Genomic DNA, 18,020 nt, shown 5'->3' on the forward strand with positions numbered 1-18,020 from the left:
AGCAACAGTGAAACCTGTGAATGTTAGGCTCACGATGGGTTTGCAAATACTTGAAGATGAAAAATTTCTCACATCGCCACCAATCGAATGTTCTCCAAGCCTCACGAATTGTTTTTTGGTGTGTCTCCGCCTCATGATTGGAAAAAAAACGTCATGAAAAATTTCAATGCATGCGTGGAAATTTGGTGGCGATGTTTTCATAGGCAAACCAAGCAGCGGATACTCACAGATGGGTTTGGGAATGCATCCCAAAGCTCAGGGAAGCATCACCACCAAACGCCTCATTTTCAACGATAACCCATCGCGAGCTGTAGTGTGACCGTAGCGTTAATGTTTTCATTTTCTTTTTGTCTTTAGATTTTGGTTGGTGGGTTAGAGTACTCCCCCGGCACTCTCCACATCTACTCAGACAGCACGCTGACGCTTCCCGCTATCATCGGGATCGGAGCAGGCGGAGGCGTCCTCCTTATAGCCATCATCGCCGTCCTCATCGCCTACAAAAGGAAGACCAGGGACGCGGACCGCACACTCAAACGCCTACAGCTCCAGATGGACAACCTGGAGTCCCGGGTAGCGCTGGAGTGCAAGGAAGGTGAGGCGATCTGCATTTTAGTAGTTGTGACTGTACATACTGTATGCATATTAGAGACCTAAATAGTCACATAAGCTCATGTTGATTTAAAAAAAAAATTAAAGGAACAGTCCACCGTACTTCCATAATGAAATATGCTCTTATCTGAATTGAGACGAGCTGCTCCGTACCTCTCCGAGCTTTGCGCGACCTCCCAGTCAGTCAGACGCAGTCAGACGCGCTGTCACTCCTGTTAGTAATGTAGCTAGGCTCAGTATGGCCAATGGTATTTTTTGGGGCTGTAGTTAGATGCGGGCGGCACGGTGGTGTAGTGGTTAGCACTGTCGCCTCACAGCAAGAAGGTCCTGGGTTCGAGCCCCGGGGCCGGCGAGGGCCTTTCTGTGCGGAGTTTGCATGTTCTCCCCGTGTCCGCGTGGGTTTCCTCCGGGTGCTCCGGTTTCCCCCACAGTCCAAAGACATGCAGGTTAGGTTAACTGGTGACTCTAAATTGACCGTAGGTGTGAATGTGAGTGTGAATGGTTGTCTGTGTCTATGTGTCAGCCCTGTGATGACCTGGCGACTTGTCCAGGGTGTACCCCGCCTTTCGCCCGTAGTCAGCTGGGATAGGCTCCAGCTTGCCTGTGACCCTGTAGAAGGATAAAGCGGCTAGAGATAATGAGATGAGATGAGATGTAGTTAGATGCGACCAAACTCTTCCGCGTTTTTCCTGTTTACATAGGTTTATATGACCAGTGACATGAGACAAGTTCAGTTACACAAATTGAAATGTAGCGATTTTCTATGCTATGGAAAGTCCGCACTATAATGACAGGCGTACTAACACCTTCTGCGCGCTTCGGCAGCGCATTGATACGGAGCTCAGATATCAATGCGCTGCCGAAGCGCGCAGAAGGTGTTAGTACGCCTGTCATTATAGTGCGGACTTTCCATAGCATAGAAAATCGCTACGTTTCAATTTGTGTAACTGAACTTGTTTCATATCACTGGTCATATAAACCTATGTAAACAGGAAAAACGCGGAAGAGTTTGGTCGCATCTAACTACAGCCCCAAAAAATACCATTGGCCGTACTGAGCCTAGCTACATTGCTAACAGGAGTGACAGCGCGTCTGACTGCGTCTGACTGACTGGGAGGTCGCGCAAAGCTCGGAGAGGTACGGAGCAGCTCGTCTCAATTCAGATAAGAGCATATTTCATTATGGAAATACGGTGGACTGTTCCTTTAAGATACATGATTCTTTAAGTAATAACGTAAAATCGATTATCTGTAGATCTAAACGTCCCCTCAGATGCTTACATGTTAAAAATGGTCACCAAAACAATTATTTTTCCTGAAGTTTTGCTCACATGTTCACGTTTTGTCCAATGACAGTCATTCATTTTACAGCGTTCAGAAAGAACACGACCACATCCAGGTTTCTGATGTTTATATCTATGGTACCGACTTCAGCTTCTTTAAATGTGATTTTTTTTTTCTGCCATTATAGCTTTGAGCAAAGCGTTTAACTACAAATTCCTCCAGCTGCTTCTACAAAAAAAAAAAGTGTCCTCTAAGTGAATTAATTGTCGATCTGAAGTGTGGATAGTCCGCTAGCTGCTTGCTGGAGTGTTCGTAGTTCAGGTAGTTACAGTCTTGCCCTCGCAGTGCCAAACTCTCAGGCGTGACGGAGTTAAAAGCTTTATAATTGGCAGCTAATGTTTTAATGCGAAAGAAGAAGCCTGATCCTGTACTTTACAGTTGATCGCAAAAACTGCTCACTTATCTGCTTCATCCGCGCAAGTTGTCTGCGAATCGTCTCAGGATTCACACACGGCTCTCATCTCAGTACAGCGATCATACTGCAAACGCAATCGTGTGTGTGAGATGACAGCAGGTCTAAACCCAGCATAGGCACTGACGCAGGCTTGACAGAGTGATTGAACTGGGTCATGTCATAAAGTGCTTGTCTTTTGAAGCCGGCTTTATTTCTGGGTTTAGACTTTTAGCAGTTGCAGAAATTGGAGCTGTTTTGGTTCTGGGAGTTTTATTCAGTTTTAAAGCTAGACGGCCTTTCGGTGAAATTTAGTTCCCGCTGAAATTTGGTCTTTGTGATATGTTTATTCCTGTAATATCTAAAAAAACAAAACAAAAAAACAGGGGGCGGCACGGTGGTGTAGTGGTTAGCGCTGTCGCCTCACAGTAAGAAGGTCCGGGTTCGAGCCGCGTGGCCGGCGAGGGCCTTTCTGTGCGGAGTTTGCATGTTCTCCCCGTGTCCGCGTGGGTTTCCTCCGGGTGCTCCGGTTTCCCCCACAGTCCAAAGACATGCAGGTTAGGTTAACTGGCGACTCTAAATTGACCGTAGGTGTGAATGTGACTACGTTCAGACTGCACCCTGAAACGACCCATATCCGATTTTTTTGCCCATATGCGACCTGTATCCGATTTGTTATTGACAATCTGAACGACACAGATCCGATTTTTTCACATGCGACCCAGGCCGCTTGGATACGTGGTCCTAATTCCGATGCATATCCGATATTTTCACATGCGACTGCAGTCTGACCGGACAGGTCGCATTCATGCGACCTACACGTCATCAACAAGAGACAAACGTCACTATTCTGCGTTGGCTAATCCCGCCTCTTTGGTGGAAAACAACAACATTTATACAGTTTTTTCAGAATTTAAATAGACTTTTATAGAATTGATCAAGCTAATGGTGGATTTGGTAGGGACCTGGATGTTGATCTGTTAGCCTGATTAAATAAAACCGTTTCTATAACTGATTTATAACTTAAACCATCCTGTATTACAAGATTATAAGATTGTTCTGGAAATTTCCAGTAATTTGACACCTTGGGTCTCATTAGTCTGCTGTTAATCAGATTATTGTGCGAGTTCCGCCGCCGCCACAAAAACCACATCGCCAGGTCTCGCCTCATCTCCATAGCAAACTGCACTGGTGTTTCTGCACCTTGAGCCAGCGCTGAGAGAAGTTGCAGAATTCAGCTGGCTATAAACAATCTAAATAAATATTTATAAAAATGTAGAAAAAGTTTATTAATATGACGAAATAAATATGTGCAAATTATTAAGCCTGAATTAAGAGTTTGGTAATACAGCGGCCGTATCCCAAATGACTGCCTACTGAAGCTCGAGTGCACTATATAGAGTTTAAAAATCCATTACTTCCTAGTAACATGTAGTGCACTTATATAGAAATTAGAGAGACATTTAGGAGTCGACCCTCGTTACCAGGCTACACGTTTTCATTTCAGTTCAGAAACAAAAACACACACGAGACCTCACACTTTAACACTAACCAGATAATTAAACAAACAAACAAAAAAAAGAAATCATTAAACATGAAGAGTGCGCTTTTTTTTTTGTTTACGTATTACGTAGATGTGCTTATTACGTGTCAATTTGCGCATGCGGGACACTTTTGGGTCGTTTTCCGTTCATATTGGAGATCGCATACAAGTCTCATATAATTGGTAATGTGAACGGCCTAACAAAAAAATCGGATTTCACAACAAATCGGATATGGGTCGTTTCAGGTTGCAGTCTGAACGTAGTGTGTGAGTGTGAATGGTTGTCTGTATCTATGTGTCAGCCCTGTGATGACCTGGCGACTTGTCCAGGGTGTACCCCGCCTTTCGCCCGTAGTCAGCTGGGATAGGCTCCAGCTTGCCCGCAACCCTGTAGAACAGGATAAAGCGGCTAGAGATAATGAGATGAGATGAGAAAAAAACAGGTCATTCTGTGTCTGGGAAGTTATTTAATTTGAGGGGATTCCTGAGCAAATAACGGGCATGAAATCGCTCGATTCGCGCAGTCAAGCAGACAGAGGAAGTCCGTGTGTGTGCGCAGGCGCAGGTTTACCTTCTTCTTCTTCTGGGTTTTATGGCAGCTGGCATCCGCAGTGTCGCATTACTGCCATCTACAGGTTTGCCTTTGACCGTGCACCGACAGTTCCATCATTCTGTCGCTAAACGAACAGCTGATCACACCGAGGTGCTCGCTGACCGCCGATATATATATTTATTAGTTTGGTCCTGCGTTTCCTTTCCTTCGTATATAACATAACGTCTTTTCTTCTCGCTTTCTTTCCGGTACTGTAGTCAGTCTTTCACGTTTCATTCTCACACTCACGTCCTCCATTTTTCTCTCCTGTTTCAAATTTGTATCCCACAATGCCTTGCGCGAACGGGGAAAGCCCACCACGTGATGCATGACGTAGTATCTTGAATCGGGTCATGGTGAAGCAGGAAAAAATAGCGGAGAATTTCGGGCCACGTGACTCTAAATTCATTAATTGTTCTGTTTTAAAAAACCTGATAAAATTGGAAGGCTGTGATTCGAATTCAGTAGCTTCCGGTCCACTAAACAAAAATAATTGGGTGTCAGGGAAAATTTGTTCAAGTTTATGACCTAAATTTTAAAAAAATCTAAAAGGCAGTCTACCTTTAAAAGTCCTGTTTACAGATTTGCAATGAGGGCGAGATCAATAGTCTCATACTAATACGCAAGGTTCCTATGACTTGTGTATCCTAATGTATTACAGTACAAACACCTTTGCACCATGTTTGCTCAGATCAGATTTGTCTATCTTGATGGTTTGCTAACTGTGTAACCATGTGACCTTCCTGTCCTCCAGCATTCGCCGAACTGCAGACAGACATCCAAGAGCTGACCAATGACATGGATGGTGTGAAGATCCCGTTCCTGGAGTACCGTACCTACACTATGAGAGTGATGTTCCCTGGCATTGAGGAGCACCCGGTTCTAAAGGAGCTCGACGTGAGTAAAAAACAAGCCTAAAAGAGCAGTTCTCCCCGGTGTGGTTCATTCTGTCTGTCTATCTGTCTGTCTGTCCATTCCTCCCGAGGTGTTGTCTGACACTTAGATATGCAGTCAGTTGGTTGCAAGAACTCCACCTCTCCTCCCCCTCCATGGCTTTTCTTTTAATCCTTCACCAGTGGGGAGAAGAAGAGGATAAAAGCCCTAGGATGTGCTTTAAAAAGCTTCCCTAAGCTCCAGCACTACCTCAGTAGTGTGTTTCAGAGGAAACATACCGCATTCTGCTTGCTTTTTAATTAAAACCTCTGACACATGCCGAAACCAGCAGCCATGCAAAGACTCTGTGGAATAGGCATCTAGCGACGTGCCTTCTGAAAAATGTTTTGAAAATAGTCAGCAGGAAAGAACGAGCCCTTTGACAGTGGCATTTTTAACTGCGCTTGACATTCTGCATTCAGGAAGCAGTCAAGCAAAAAATAGCACATTCATTCGTCCCATTGTTCACAACCGTTTCATTCATTCCATTGAATCGTTATTTGTTCTTTGTTTCTCCTATTATTTAATCCGTTTAATCTATTTTTCTCCTCCCCCTCCTCCTTTTCTTTCTCTTCAGTCTCCAGCGAATGTGGAGAAGGCCTTACGACTCTTCAGCCAGCTGCTCCACAACAAGATGTTCCTGTTGATGTTCATCCACACCCTGGAGGCTCAGAGATCTTTCTCCATGCGCGACCGAGGCAACGTGGCGTCTCTTCTCATGGCAGCTCTGCAGGGTAGGATGGAGTACGCCACCGTGGTGCTCAAGCAGCTTCTGGCTGACCTCATCGAGAAGAACCTGGAGAACCGTAACCATCCCAAGCTGCTTCTGCGAAGGTAAGGTTCTTATTTTGGAGCGCCACAACAGAGGGAGATGATTCTACTCAAGGGTTCTTTCCTCAAAGGGTTTCTACTTAAAACCATTTCTGAAATGGTTCTGTCGAAGAAGCCTTCAGGGTGCTCGATGGGAGTCGACAGAGAATGACCCTGCTCTGATAATTTACCAAAGATAGATTCTGGAAGGAAAAAAAAAGATTTCCTGGGGCATTAGAGGAAAGAAGAGCCTTGAATGGGCTCTCCAAGATCAACATGAGTTTCAACACTCGTTTCAAAGCCAAATCTCAGTTAAGTCATACAGATCCAAACACAAATATTTAATTAGATCACAGTATCCTTTGCTGAGTTAATTAGCTCTTGTGATTGGAATGAGTATTAGGTTAAAAATAACATAATAATAATAATAATAATAAAATTAAAAAGACATTATTTATAAATATTAGAAGAAGAAAGCACACAGTAATGATTTAATTATAAATGTATTAGAATTAGTTCAAATTGTAAAAAGCATCCGAGACTCAAAAAACTGTTAAGTTAAAGAAAAAAATACATTTTTTAATCTTGATCAGTGTTGGGCACGTTACTTTCAAAAAGTAATTAGTTATAGTTACTAGTTACTTTTCCCAAAAAGTAACTGAGTTACTAACGGAGTTACTTTGTCATGAAAGTAACTAATTACCAGGGAAAGTAATTATTCCGTTACATTTTGCTCCCCCTCAAAAAAAATCAAATTCAGTTAGTGTAATCATAATAAAAGTGAATGTTAAATGTGTTTAATGACTGAAATGGACACTTAACAGAACCAATTAGTAATGTTATCTACACTATATTAATATTTTTGTGGGACAATGTGAGATAAGACATCTATCAAATGTAATATATTTTTGTAGTTATTAAAATTATGTTACTAATTACTGGCCACTGACGAGGACAAACGCTTTGTTCCTCGACATAATGTGCATTGCATGTAAACACTCTTGCCTTTTATTTCAAGTAATGAAAAGTCCTGGCTGTATTTCCAGTTTGAAAGCGCAGTGCTGGGCTGACCGCTCGCCATCGCTGTGTCTTCCGATTGAAAGACCACGCAGTAGTGCAGTAGGCGTGGCCTACCTACGTATGTTGTCCAAATCTACTCTGATTGGCTTACTGTGCCGTTGTCTCGTGTCTCCCCGCCCCACACTAAAGCAGAGTAAAGAAAGGCTGAACGAGCAGCGTGCCAGATGAAAACAGCTTTAATAAAGTAACGCATAGTATTTTATTGTAAGTAACGGGAACGGCGTTATAACGATGTAAAAAGTAATTAGTTAGATTACTCGTTACTAAAAAAAGTAACGCCGTTAGTAACGCCGTTATTTCTAACGCCGTTATTCCCATCACTGATCTTGATTTAAAAACGCTTACAGAGCAAGCACAATTCCAGAGTTCCGGGATGATCTTCCCTGGAAATAAAGGTGTAGAAGTGAAAGAGCGGAAAATAAAACGAGACTAATATTAGGCAGATCAGACGCTCGCTGGCCGTGGTGTGAAAATTGTGCATGCAGACGCTCATCTAAGTTTACAAATCTTTCATTGCTTAACTCTTTAATATTTTCTGTCATGAATATTATCATTAAAAAGCTTATAATCTCTGCTTTCCAAAGAAATGTATCTCGTTAAGATCTGTTCAATGCTTTGGGAGTAACAGCAGGTTGAAGTTGGTACAACAGAGTTCACTCTCTGCTCACGGGACGTCGGGAAACTGCCGCTGCTTTTTGAGTCACGGGAAAGCGCTCAGGCTGTCTCTTTCTTCTGATCAGTTTCCGACTGGATTACTCGTGAATATCAATCAGATAACTTTTATAGGGATGTTCTCTCACTCTCTCTGTTTCTGATGAAGTATTCAGCAAAATTTTCCGTCTGCTAGTTTTGATCTTATGATTCACGGGAGATTTTGAAGTGAGTTTTCATAGCTTTACCTACTTATTGTTTCAAATCAAACTGATTCATGTAAATAAAGAACTATTTTAGAATATAACTGTTGTTGTTTTGATGAAAACTATTGAGATCTTAGTGGTCAGAATGATATTTTAAAAAAACGGAAGTCAGAAATGCGAGTGTCAATTTCAGTTCAGTCAATGTGAATTGTTTATTGGATGTGGATCAGACAATTTTTTCGAGGTTCGCCTTGAAAGCTGTGAATATTATCATTTATATTATTTAATATAAACAGTAGTAGGCCCTACTTTTGAGAAATACAAAGGCCTACAGAGCACAAAGAAGGTATTAGAAATAATCTCTTATGACTTTTTTATTGAGTGTACCGATTTAACGTTTTGACACAATTGGCATAATCAATACTAATTAAATGCTAATTCGCATAATTTGTTTTTACTAATTTTCAAACTTTGCATTCAGTATACAACCATCTATGTGCCTGCCAATTTCCATGTAAATATCTTGAAAAATAAAAAAAAAAGTTATGAAGAAAAAACATTTGATCTCATTGGTTAACGAGGCCCATTTTGGACCATGTGATCCTCGTACAGAATATTACGGCAGTTTTCTAAAAATGAAGCCGTTTTTTCAATCTTTGATTTGTAATATCTCAAGAACGGATAAACATAGGGGCGGCACGGTGGTGTAGTGGTTAGCGCTGTCACCTCACAGCAAGAAGGTCCGGGTTCGAGCCCCGTAGCCGGCGAGGGCCTTTCTGTGTGGAGTTTGCATGTTCTCCCCGTGTCCGCGTGGGTTTCCTCCGGGTGCTCCGGTTTCCCCCACAGTCCAAAGACATGCAGGTTAGGTTAACTGGTGACTCTAAATTGACCGTAGGTGTGAATGTGAGTGTGAATGGTTGTCTGTGTCTATGTGTCAGCCCTGTGATGACCTGGCGACTTGTCCAGGGTGTACCCCGCCTTTCGCCCGTAGTCAGCTGGGATAGGCTCCAGCTTGCCTGCGACCCTGTAGAACAGGATAAAGCGGCTAGAGATAATGAGATGAGATGAGATGGATAAACATATTTTAATTCTGTAAAAAGTATGTTGTTCTGCATTCAGTTCTGAATTCAATGAGATCAGTTTCAAGCAATTTGGACCGAATTTGAATTTTCACCTGATATGCCTACTAATAAGGGGCCTCGAACAGAACCTTGTGGGACCCATATTTCACAATTTTAGGCTCTGAAGAATCTCTTAAGCCTAAAAAAAAAAAGTAATGGATTGTTAAGTAAGATCAAGCCAGAACTTACCTGTCTAATCTGATGATGTTCCATGTTCAGTAGTGTGAAATATTGCGTTTAAAGCCAACAAAACTAAAACAGAAACATAAGCATCACCTGAGGCAAGCAGGACCAAGAAACCAGACTGAAATAGTGTGCTTGTTTTTCCCAAGATTTTTTTCTTACTGAACGGGCTACCCTATAATCTGCCTTATTTCAGCCTCCAGAAGGGAAAACTGAGGAACACAGTAGCATGAAAAACACAAAGAAAAAAGTCAAACAATGCAGACAATAAAGACAAGCTAAATCATAAAGACAATAAAAAAAAGAGAAAGGATTTGCAGACGGTTAACATGTTTCGTCTCTCTTTTGCAGAACGGAATCTGTAGCTGAGAAGATGCTCACCAACTGGTTCACATTCCTTCTGCATCGTTTCCTCAAGGTATGCCAAATTTTCCTGCATAGATGTTCTTCCTCTTGGCTGGGGAACTAATGCTTTCACATCGTGACTCGCTGCATAGATGGTACGGATCTGGCTCAGGCTTAACCTCAGGAATGCCACCGTTTCTCCCCAGTCTCAAAACAGTCCCTCAGCAACCAGCTGGGCATTCTTCCAAACCCACTTCCTGTCAGGTGCTCTCTGACTCCTGAGCAAAATGTTCGCCTTACCCGAAAGCTGCAGTCGAGCTGCTCAGATGAACCCCTGTTCAGGTCACTAACATCAGGCCCATTGTGTGCTCCAGGAGAGAAACGCTCCCCGGAATGCAGTCCTGGCTGGACGCCAGGCATGTTTAAGTCCCATCAGTGCAGATGTTAAAGTATTATGGTCACCACCCTGGCGTGTAGGAGTAAATACATCGAAATGATTCCACAAGCTCGATTTCAGAAAGGTATTTCATTGTAGCTATATCTCTATGTTGAGATTTCAAGGTTCAAGCATATTATTGGTAGTTTCCTTGAAATGTTAATGTTAACAAACAGTGGTACTTGAAAGTTTGTGAACCCTTTAGAATTTTCTATATTCCTGCATAAATATGACCTAAAACAACATCAGATTTCCACACAAGTCCTAAAAGTAGATAAAGAGAACCCAGTTAAACAAATGAGACAAAAATATTATCCTTGGTCATTTATGTGTTGAGGAAAATGATCCAATATTACATATCTGTGAGTGGCAAAAGTATGTGAACCTCTAGGATCAGCAGTTAATTTGAAGGTGAAATTAGAGTCAGGTGTTTTCAATCAATGGGATGACAATCAGGTGTGAGTGGGCACCCTGTTTTATTTAAAGAACAGGGATCTATCAAAGTCTGATCTTCACAACACATGTTTGTGGAAGTGTATCATGGCACGAACAAAGGAGATTTCTGAGGACCTCAGAAAAAGCGTTGTTGATGCTCGTCAGGCTGAAAAAGGTTACAAAACCATCTCTAAAGAGTTTGGACCCCACCAATCCACAGTCAGACAGATTGTGTACAAATGGAGGAAATTCAAGACCATTGTTACCCTCCCCAGGAGTGGTCGACCAACAAAGATCACTCCAAGAGCAAGGCGTGTAATAGCCGGCGAGGTCACAAAGGAACCCAGGGTAACTTCTAAGCAACTGAAGGCCTCTCTCACATTGGCTAATGTTTATGTTCATGAGTCCACCATCAGAAGAACACTGAACAACAATGGTGTGCATGACAGGGTTGCAAGGAGAAAGCCACTGCTCTCCAAAAAGAACATTACTGCTCATCTGCAGTTTGCTAAAGATCAGATGGACAAGCCAGAAGGCTATTGGAAAAATGTTTTGTGGACGGATGAGACCAAAATAGAATTTTTGGTTTAAATGAGAAGCATTATGTTTGGAGAAAGGAAAACACTGCATTCCAGCATAAGAACCTTATCCCATCTGTGAAACATGGTGGTGGTAGTATCATGGTTTGAGCCTGTTTTGCTGCATCTGGGCCAGGACGGCTCGCCATCATTGATGGAACAATGAATTCTGAATTATACCAGCGAGTTCTAAAGGAAAATGTCAGGACATCTGTCCATGAACTGAATCTCAGGAGAAGGTGGGTCATGCAGCAAGACAACGACCCTAAGCACACAAGTCGTTCTACCAAAGAATGGTTAAAGAAGAATAAAGTTAATGTTTTGGAATGGCCAAGTCAAAGTCCTGACCTTAATCCAATCGAAATGTTGTGGAAGGACCTGAAGCGAACAGTTCATGTGAGGAAACCCACCAACATCCCAGAGTTGAAGCTGTTCTGTACGGAGGAACAGGCTAAAATTCCTCCAAGCCGGTGTGCAGGACTGATCAACAGTTACCGCAAACGTTTAGTTGCAGTTATTGCTGCACAAGGGGGTCACACCAGATACTGAAAGCAAAGGTTCACATACTTTTGCCACTCACAGATATGTAATATTAGATCATTTTCCTCAATAAATAAATGACCGAGTATAATATTTTGTCTCATTTGTTTAACTGGATTCTCTTTATCTACTTTTAGGACTTGTGTGAAAATCTGATGATGTTTTAGGTCATATTTATGCAGAAATATAGAAAATTCTAAAGGGTTCACGAACTTTCAAGCACCACTGTACATTGTGTTCCAGTCCCTTGGTGGACAGCGCATTTGGGCAGCATTCATATAAACCCACTTCAGATTAGTTTTATGTTTCCAAGTGCAAATGATATACTCGTTTATCTGAGGTTAGAATTAACGAACATAACCATGCAGCTCATGCAGATAGCTTATGGGTTTCATTTACATGATGAATAAAACATGACTGCGTGTGCTGTTCATAGCAAAATCATGAACGACTGGGCGATGAACCCGATGCGACCCAACGCACATACAGACAGGTGCCTCTATAGGCTTCAGACAAAGGCTGAGCCAATAAAGAACAAAGTCATAATTTTTTTATCTGTTTACAGTTACATGTAACGCTGTGGAACAACATCTACAAGATATCTAGCGGCTACAGTATAACCAGCTGTTTCCAGGATCATAGCGATCCCATATGGAAACGATAATATATTAGAGCGAGCGCATTAAGATAAGCTTGTTATATGACATTACGTTACATTACAGCTGGAATTACTGTTATGTAAAACAATCGGCAGCTTTTAACCAATCACAATCAAGAATTGCGCCCGAGTATTTAATCATTCTTTCTTTGTTTCATTGCCTTTGTGTGCCTGTCTCTCTCTTTCTCTCTCTCCGTCGCACCCCCGCTCGGGGTCTGTGTGCATGTGTAGCCGAGTGAGCATCAGGCTGTCAGGCTGTAATTAATAATGTCAAGCTGATCTAGCCTAAGGACTAAATAACAGCCTTCCTTCAGTATCGTTGCTGAGTCATCAATAGCTTTTAAGTGGATAATTGGCGAGTTCTTCGCTCCTTGCAAATGCCATCGAAAAAGGAATGCGATTGGGCATCTCCAGTCTCTCTCTGCACTGGTCTCTACGACTCTTCCACTCTCCCCAACTCTCTGTCTTCCATTTCCGCATCTTCTGTATGTCTGATGTATGGCCTTATCAGTTTTCGTACCTGCACTGTAAGGTGGTGTTTACATTAGACCGTATCCGTATCGTTTTCGTCGCGGATGCACTGTCCGTGCACATTAAAACGCCGGGAAACGACTCCACAGGCGGAACAGTTTGAATCCGCCAGGGCCCTCGTATTCAACCCAGTACGTATCTGATCCGGTGCTGTGTAAACATTGAGGAACGAGGATACGCAGTGCTGAGCTCTAGCTGACGTCGTCATTGGACAACGTCACTGTGACATCCACCTTCCTGATTCGCTGGCGTTGGTCATGCCACGTTGGTCATGTGACGCGACTGCTGAAAAACCTTCTCCTCTTTAGTCCCAATGACACAGCGTCCCTGATTTCCATAAAGAACTTCAAATTTTGATTCTTATGCTCTCTCACTGGGCGGCACGGTGGTGTAGTGGTTAGCGCTGTCGCCTCACAGCAAGAAGGTCCGGGTTTGAGCCCCGTAGCCGGCGAGGGCCTTTCTGTGCGGAGTTTGCATGTTCTCCGCGTGTCCGCGTGGGTTTCCTCCGGGTGCTCCGGTTTCCCCCACAGTCCAAAGACATGCAGGTTAGGTTAACTGGTGACTCTAAATTGAGCGTAGGTGTGAATGTGAGTGTGAATGGTTGTCTGTGTCTATGTGTCAGCCCTGTGATGACCTGGCGACTTGTCCAGGGTGTACCCCGCCTTTCGCCCGTAGTCAGCTGGGATAGGCTCCAGCTTGCCTGCGACCCTGTAGAACAGGATAAAGCGGCTACAGATAATGAGATGAGATGAGATGCTCTCTCACACTCTCTCGCTCGCTTGCTCTCTCTCTCCTCTCTTTCACACTCTCTTGCTCACTCTCTCTCTCTCACTCGCTCACTCTTTATGTGGTGAGTGACTTGCGCATGCCCGATATGCACTGGGATCATGTGACGTGCCGTCTAATTAGTCATGTGATTAGCGTATCCGTGTATTGGCGTTGCTGTGTGCACGGGGAACGGTTTTGTTGCGGGCACAGAAATTTTGTGTGTGTACGCGAATCGTTTTAAAAACGTTAATCTGATGATCCGCTGATTCGAAATAATGTAAACAGGGCATCACACCGTGCGTTTTACTGTCCTGTCTGTAAATCATGGAATTAATGCATTTGAATGGCTCGATGGCATTTAGTTTTATTTTGGGTTTTTTTTTTTCCTCTAAAAATGAAAATAACACATTTGAGTGCTATTTGATTGCTTTTCCGGAGTGTTGCTTGTGACAGTTGACCCCTTAAGTGTATTTCTGGTTGTTCTGACGTCTCTTTTTTTCCGTTTCGTTCCTCAGGAATGTGCAGGAGAGCCTCTCTTCATGCTGTACTGCGCTATAAAGCAGCAGATGGAGAAAGGGCCGATCGACGCCATCACCGGAGAGGCGCGCTACTCCCTCAGTGAGGACAAACTCATCCGACAGCAGATCGACTACAAGCAGCTGGTCAGTGTATGCCCTCTGTGTGTGTGTGTGTGTGTGTGTGTGTGTGCGCACTCTCCCACCTCCCATAATGCCTCTCCCATTTCCCATCAGCCCCCCCACTCCCCCACCACCCAACCGATCCACCGGGGCCAAGTGTTTGACTTAGTTCGATACATGAATACACACCCGAGCGAATAGGGAGCAAATGATGTATCTTACAACTGCGCTATAACGGATCGCTGGATCGATGGCAGTGTTTTCGAGCAATGCCGTTTACTCCCATTAACATTCAGCCAGTGGAGTCTGAAGGTTAGCTTAAACCTGCTGTTATTCAGGGCTCGGCGCATGCTCCCTTCTCCACCGTTATGATAGATGAGTTACTAAGGTTTCAGCTCCTCTGCTGCCGCTGAAATATATATGCCTCCCAGAGCACCGACACCCATCAGACAGATGAGGACAGGCCGTGCGGTGAATGCAAAGAGGGCAGAAGAAAGAGGAGTGCATGTAGGGCAGATGAAGATGCCCAGCTTCTACAGTGCCATCACTGCATTTTATATAAGCAGGAGATTAAATAATAATAGTCATAATGTGTCTCTGAGATCTGAAGAAAGGGAAGCAGTCTAACCTGCTCAGGCCCAGTTACAGGAGGAGTATTGAGCATCCAAATGATATTTCGAAGCAAAGTGATGCAAAATGCAGTACTAATTCTGTTCGTCTTAAGTCGATCTACTCAACATTTTTTTTTTTTTTACGAAATGCCGAACAGTGCTTCCCATGACAGCATATAATATTTCTTATATAAGAAGAAGCCTTTGTCACATGTACACTCAAGCACAGTGAAATTCACCCTCTGCATTTAACCCATCTGAAGCCGTGAACACACGAGTGAGCAATGAGCGCACACACATACCCAGAGCAGTGGGCAGCGAAACTACAGCACCCAGGGAGCAGTTGGGAGTTAGGTGCCTTGCTCAAGCCCAACCTCAGGCCATGGCTGCCCCATGTTAACCTGACCTGCATGTCTTTGGACCGTGGGAGAAACCCACGCAGACACGGGGAAAACATGCAAACTCCACACAGAAAGGCCCCCGTCAGCCACTGGGCTCCAACCCAGAACCTTCTTGCTGTGAGGCGACAGCGCTAACCACTACACCACCGTGCCACCCCTATGCACATAGGTTTGGCTTGAGTCACATGTAACATACTTGTAAATGGAAAATATTCGTCAGATAATAGCTAGAAGATAATTATTTATCTTAACCATCTATCCATTGTGGGTCACGGGTGAGCTGGAGTCAATCCCAGGTGACTTCAGGCAAGAGGTGGCGTTCACCCTGGGCATGTTGCCAATCTATCGTTGGGCTAACACAGTGATTAACAGCCATTCATGGGTAATTTAGAGTAGCCAGTTGACCTAACCTGTACTGTATGTCTTTGGACTGTGGGAGGAAACTCACGCAGACACGGGGAGAACATGCGAACTCCACACGGAAAAGCCACTGTCGGCTGGCGGGTTTGAACCTGCAACCTTCTTGCTGTGAGGGAACAGCGCTAACCACTGCCCCACAATGCCACCCTTCATTTGAGAAAGATATTTATTGCAAATACTCAACCATTATGGCACTTTATTACAACCCCAATTCCAAAAAAGTTGGGACAAAGTACAAATTGTAAATAAAAACGGAATGCAATAATTTACAAATCTCAAAAACTGATATTGTATTCACAATAGAACATAGACAACATATCAAATGTCGAAAGTGAGACATTTTGAAATTTCATGCCAAATATTGGCTCATTTGAAATTTCATGACCGCAACACATCTCAAAAAAGTTGGGACAGGGGCAATAAGAGGCTGGAAAAGTTAAAGGTACAAAAAAGGAACAGCTGGAGGACCAAATTGCAACTCATTAGGTCAATTGGCAATAGGTCATTAACATGACTGGGTATAAAAAGAGCATCTTGGAGTGGCAGCGGCTCTCAGAAGTAAAGATGGGAAGAGGATCACCAATCCCCCTAATTCTGCGCCGACAAATAGTGGAGCAATATCAGAAAGGAGTTCGACAGTGTAAAATTGCAAAGAGTTTGAACATATCATCATCTACAGTGCATAATATCATCAAAAGATTCAGAGAATCTGGAAGAATCTCTGTGCGTAAGGGTCAAGGCCGGAAAACCATACTGGGTGCCCGTGATCTTCGGGCCCTTAGACGGCACTGCATCACATACAGGCATGCTTCTGTATTGGAAATCACAAAATGGGCTCAGGAATATTTCCAGAGAACATTATCTGTGAACACAATTCACCGTGCCATCCGCCGTTGCCAGCTAAAACTCTATAGTTCAAAGAAGAAGCTGTATCTAAACATGATCCAGAAGTACAGACGTCTTCTCTGGGCCAAGGCTCATTTAAAATGGACTGTGGCAAAGTGGAAAACTGTTCTGTGGTCAGACGAATCAAAATTTGAAGTTCTTTATGGAAATCAGGGACGCCGTGTCATTCGGACTAAAGAGGAGAAGGACGACCCAAGTTGTTATCAGCGCTCAGTTCAGAAGCCTGCATCTCTGATGGTATGGGGTTGCATTAGTGCGTGTGGCATGGGCAGCTTACACATCTGGAAAGACCCCATCAATGCTGAAAGGTATATCCAGGTTCTAGAGCAACATATGCTCCCGTTCAGACGACGTCTCTTTCAGGGAAGACCTTGCATTTTCCAACATGACAATGCCAAACCACATACTGCATCAATTACAGCATCGTGGCTGCGTAGAAGAAGGGTCCGGGTACTGAACTGGCCAGCCTGCAGTCCAGATCTTTCACCCATAGAAAACATTTGGCGCATCATAAAACGGAAGATACGACAAAAAAGACCTAAGACAGTTGAGCAACTAGAATCCTACATTAGACAAGAATGGGTTAACATTCCTATCCCTAAACTTGAGCAACTTGTCTCCTCAGTCCCCAGACGTTTACAGACTGTTGTAAAGAGAAAAGGGGATGTCTCACAGTGGTAAACATGGCCTTGTCCCAACTTTTTTGAGATGTGTTGTTTTCATGAAATTTAAAATCACCTAATTTTTCTCTTTAAATGATACATTTTCTCAGTTTAAACATTTGATATGTCATCTATGTTCTATTCTGAATAAAATATGGAATTTTGAAACTTCCACATCATTGCATTCCATTTTTATTTACAATTTGTACTTTGTCCCAACTTTTTTGGAATCGGGGTTGTATTTTAATTCAATATTTAAATTTAAAAAAAAACAGCTTTACATACATCTGCTTCTTAATCACATGAATTGATCTTTATTTTTTCATGAATGTGCTAAACATATCCAAATCTAAACTCAGTATATTTACCCCAAAACAATCTATTTTTCACTCATGTGACATTTAACAGTTATTCCACAAAATCGAGTCGTACATGAGTTGATACCTGACGAGACACGTAGCGCCGAGTCGGCTATAAGCCATGTACGACGACATTGAGTGGAATAACTGTTTTATTCTATCCACATTCACTGGATTTTGAGAAACTGAGCATTTTTATTGTTATTTTTTGCGAATTCGATAAGTAAAAACTTTATACAAAATGTCTAAAAAAATAATTTCTGCTGAAAA

The 18,020-nt window shown here is 43.0% G+C and overlaps 1 protein-coding gene across 1 annotated transcript in view; it reads left to right on the forward strand.

Moving 5' to 3' along the window:
* The window catches only part of plxna3 (plexin A3), a 451,726-nt gene that overhangs the window by 409,553 nt on the left and 24,153 nt on the right, over positions 1–18,020 (forward strand). Inside the window, exons 20-24 of the mRNA XM_060932405.1 lie at positions 358–592; positions 5,233–5,375; positions 5,989–6,245; positions 9,814–9,880; positions 14,269–14,415. Coding sequence (XP_060788388.1) covers positions 358–592; positions 5,233–5,375; positions 5,989–6,245; positions 9,814–9,880; positions 14,269–14,415 — 849 coding nt within the window. The remainder of the gene's footprint in view (positions 1–357; positions 593–5,232; positions 5,376–5,988; positions 6,246–9,813; positions 9,881–14,268; positions 14,416–18,020) is intronic.

The sequence above is a fragment of the Neoarius graeffei genome, chromosome 10 (genome assembly GCF_027579695.1).
Source record: "Neoarius graeffei isolate fNeoGra1 chromosome 10, fNeoGra1.pri, whole genome shotgun sequence".
Classification (NCBI taxonomy): Eukaryota; Metazoa; Chordata; class Actinopteri; order Siluriformes; family Ariidae; genus Neoarius; species Neoarius graeffei.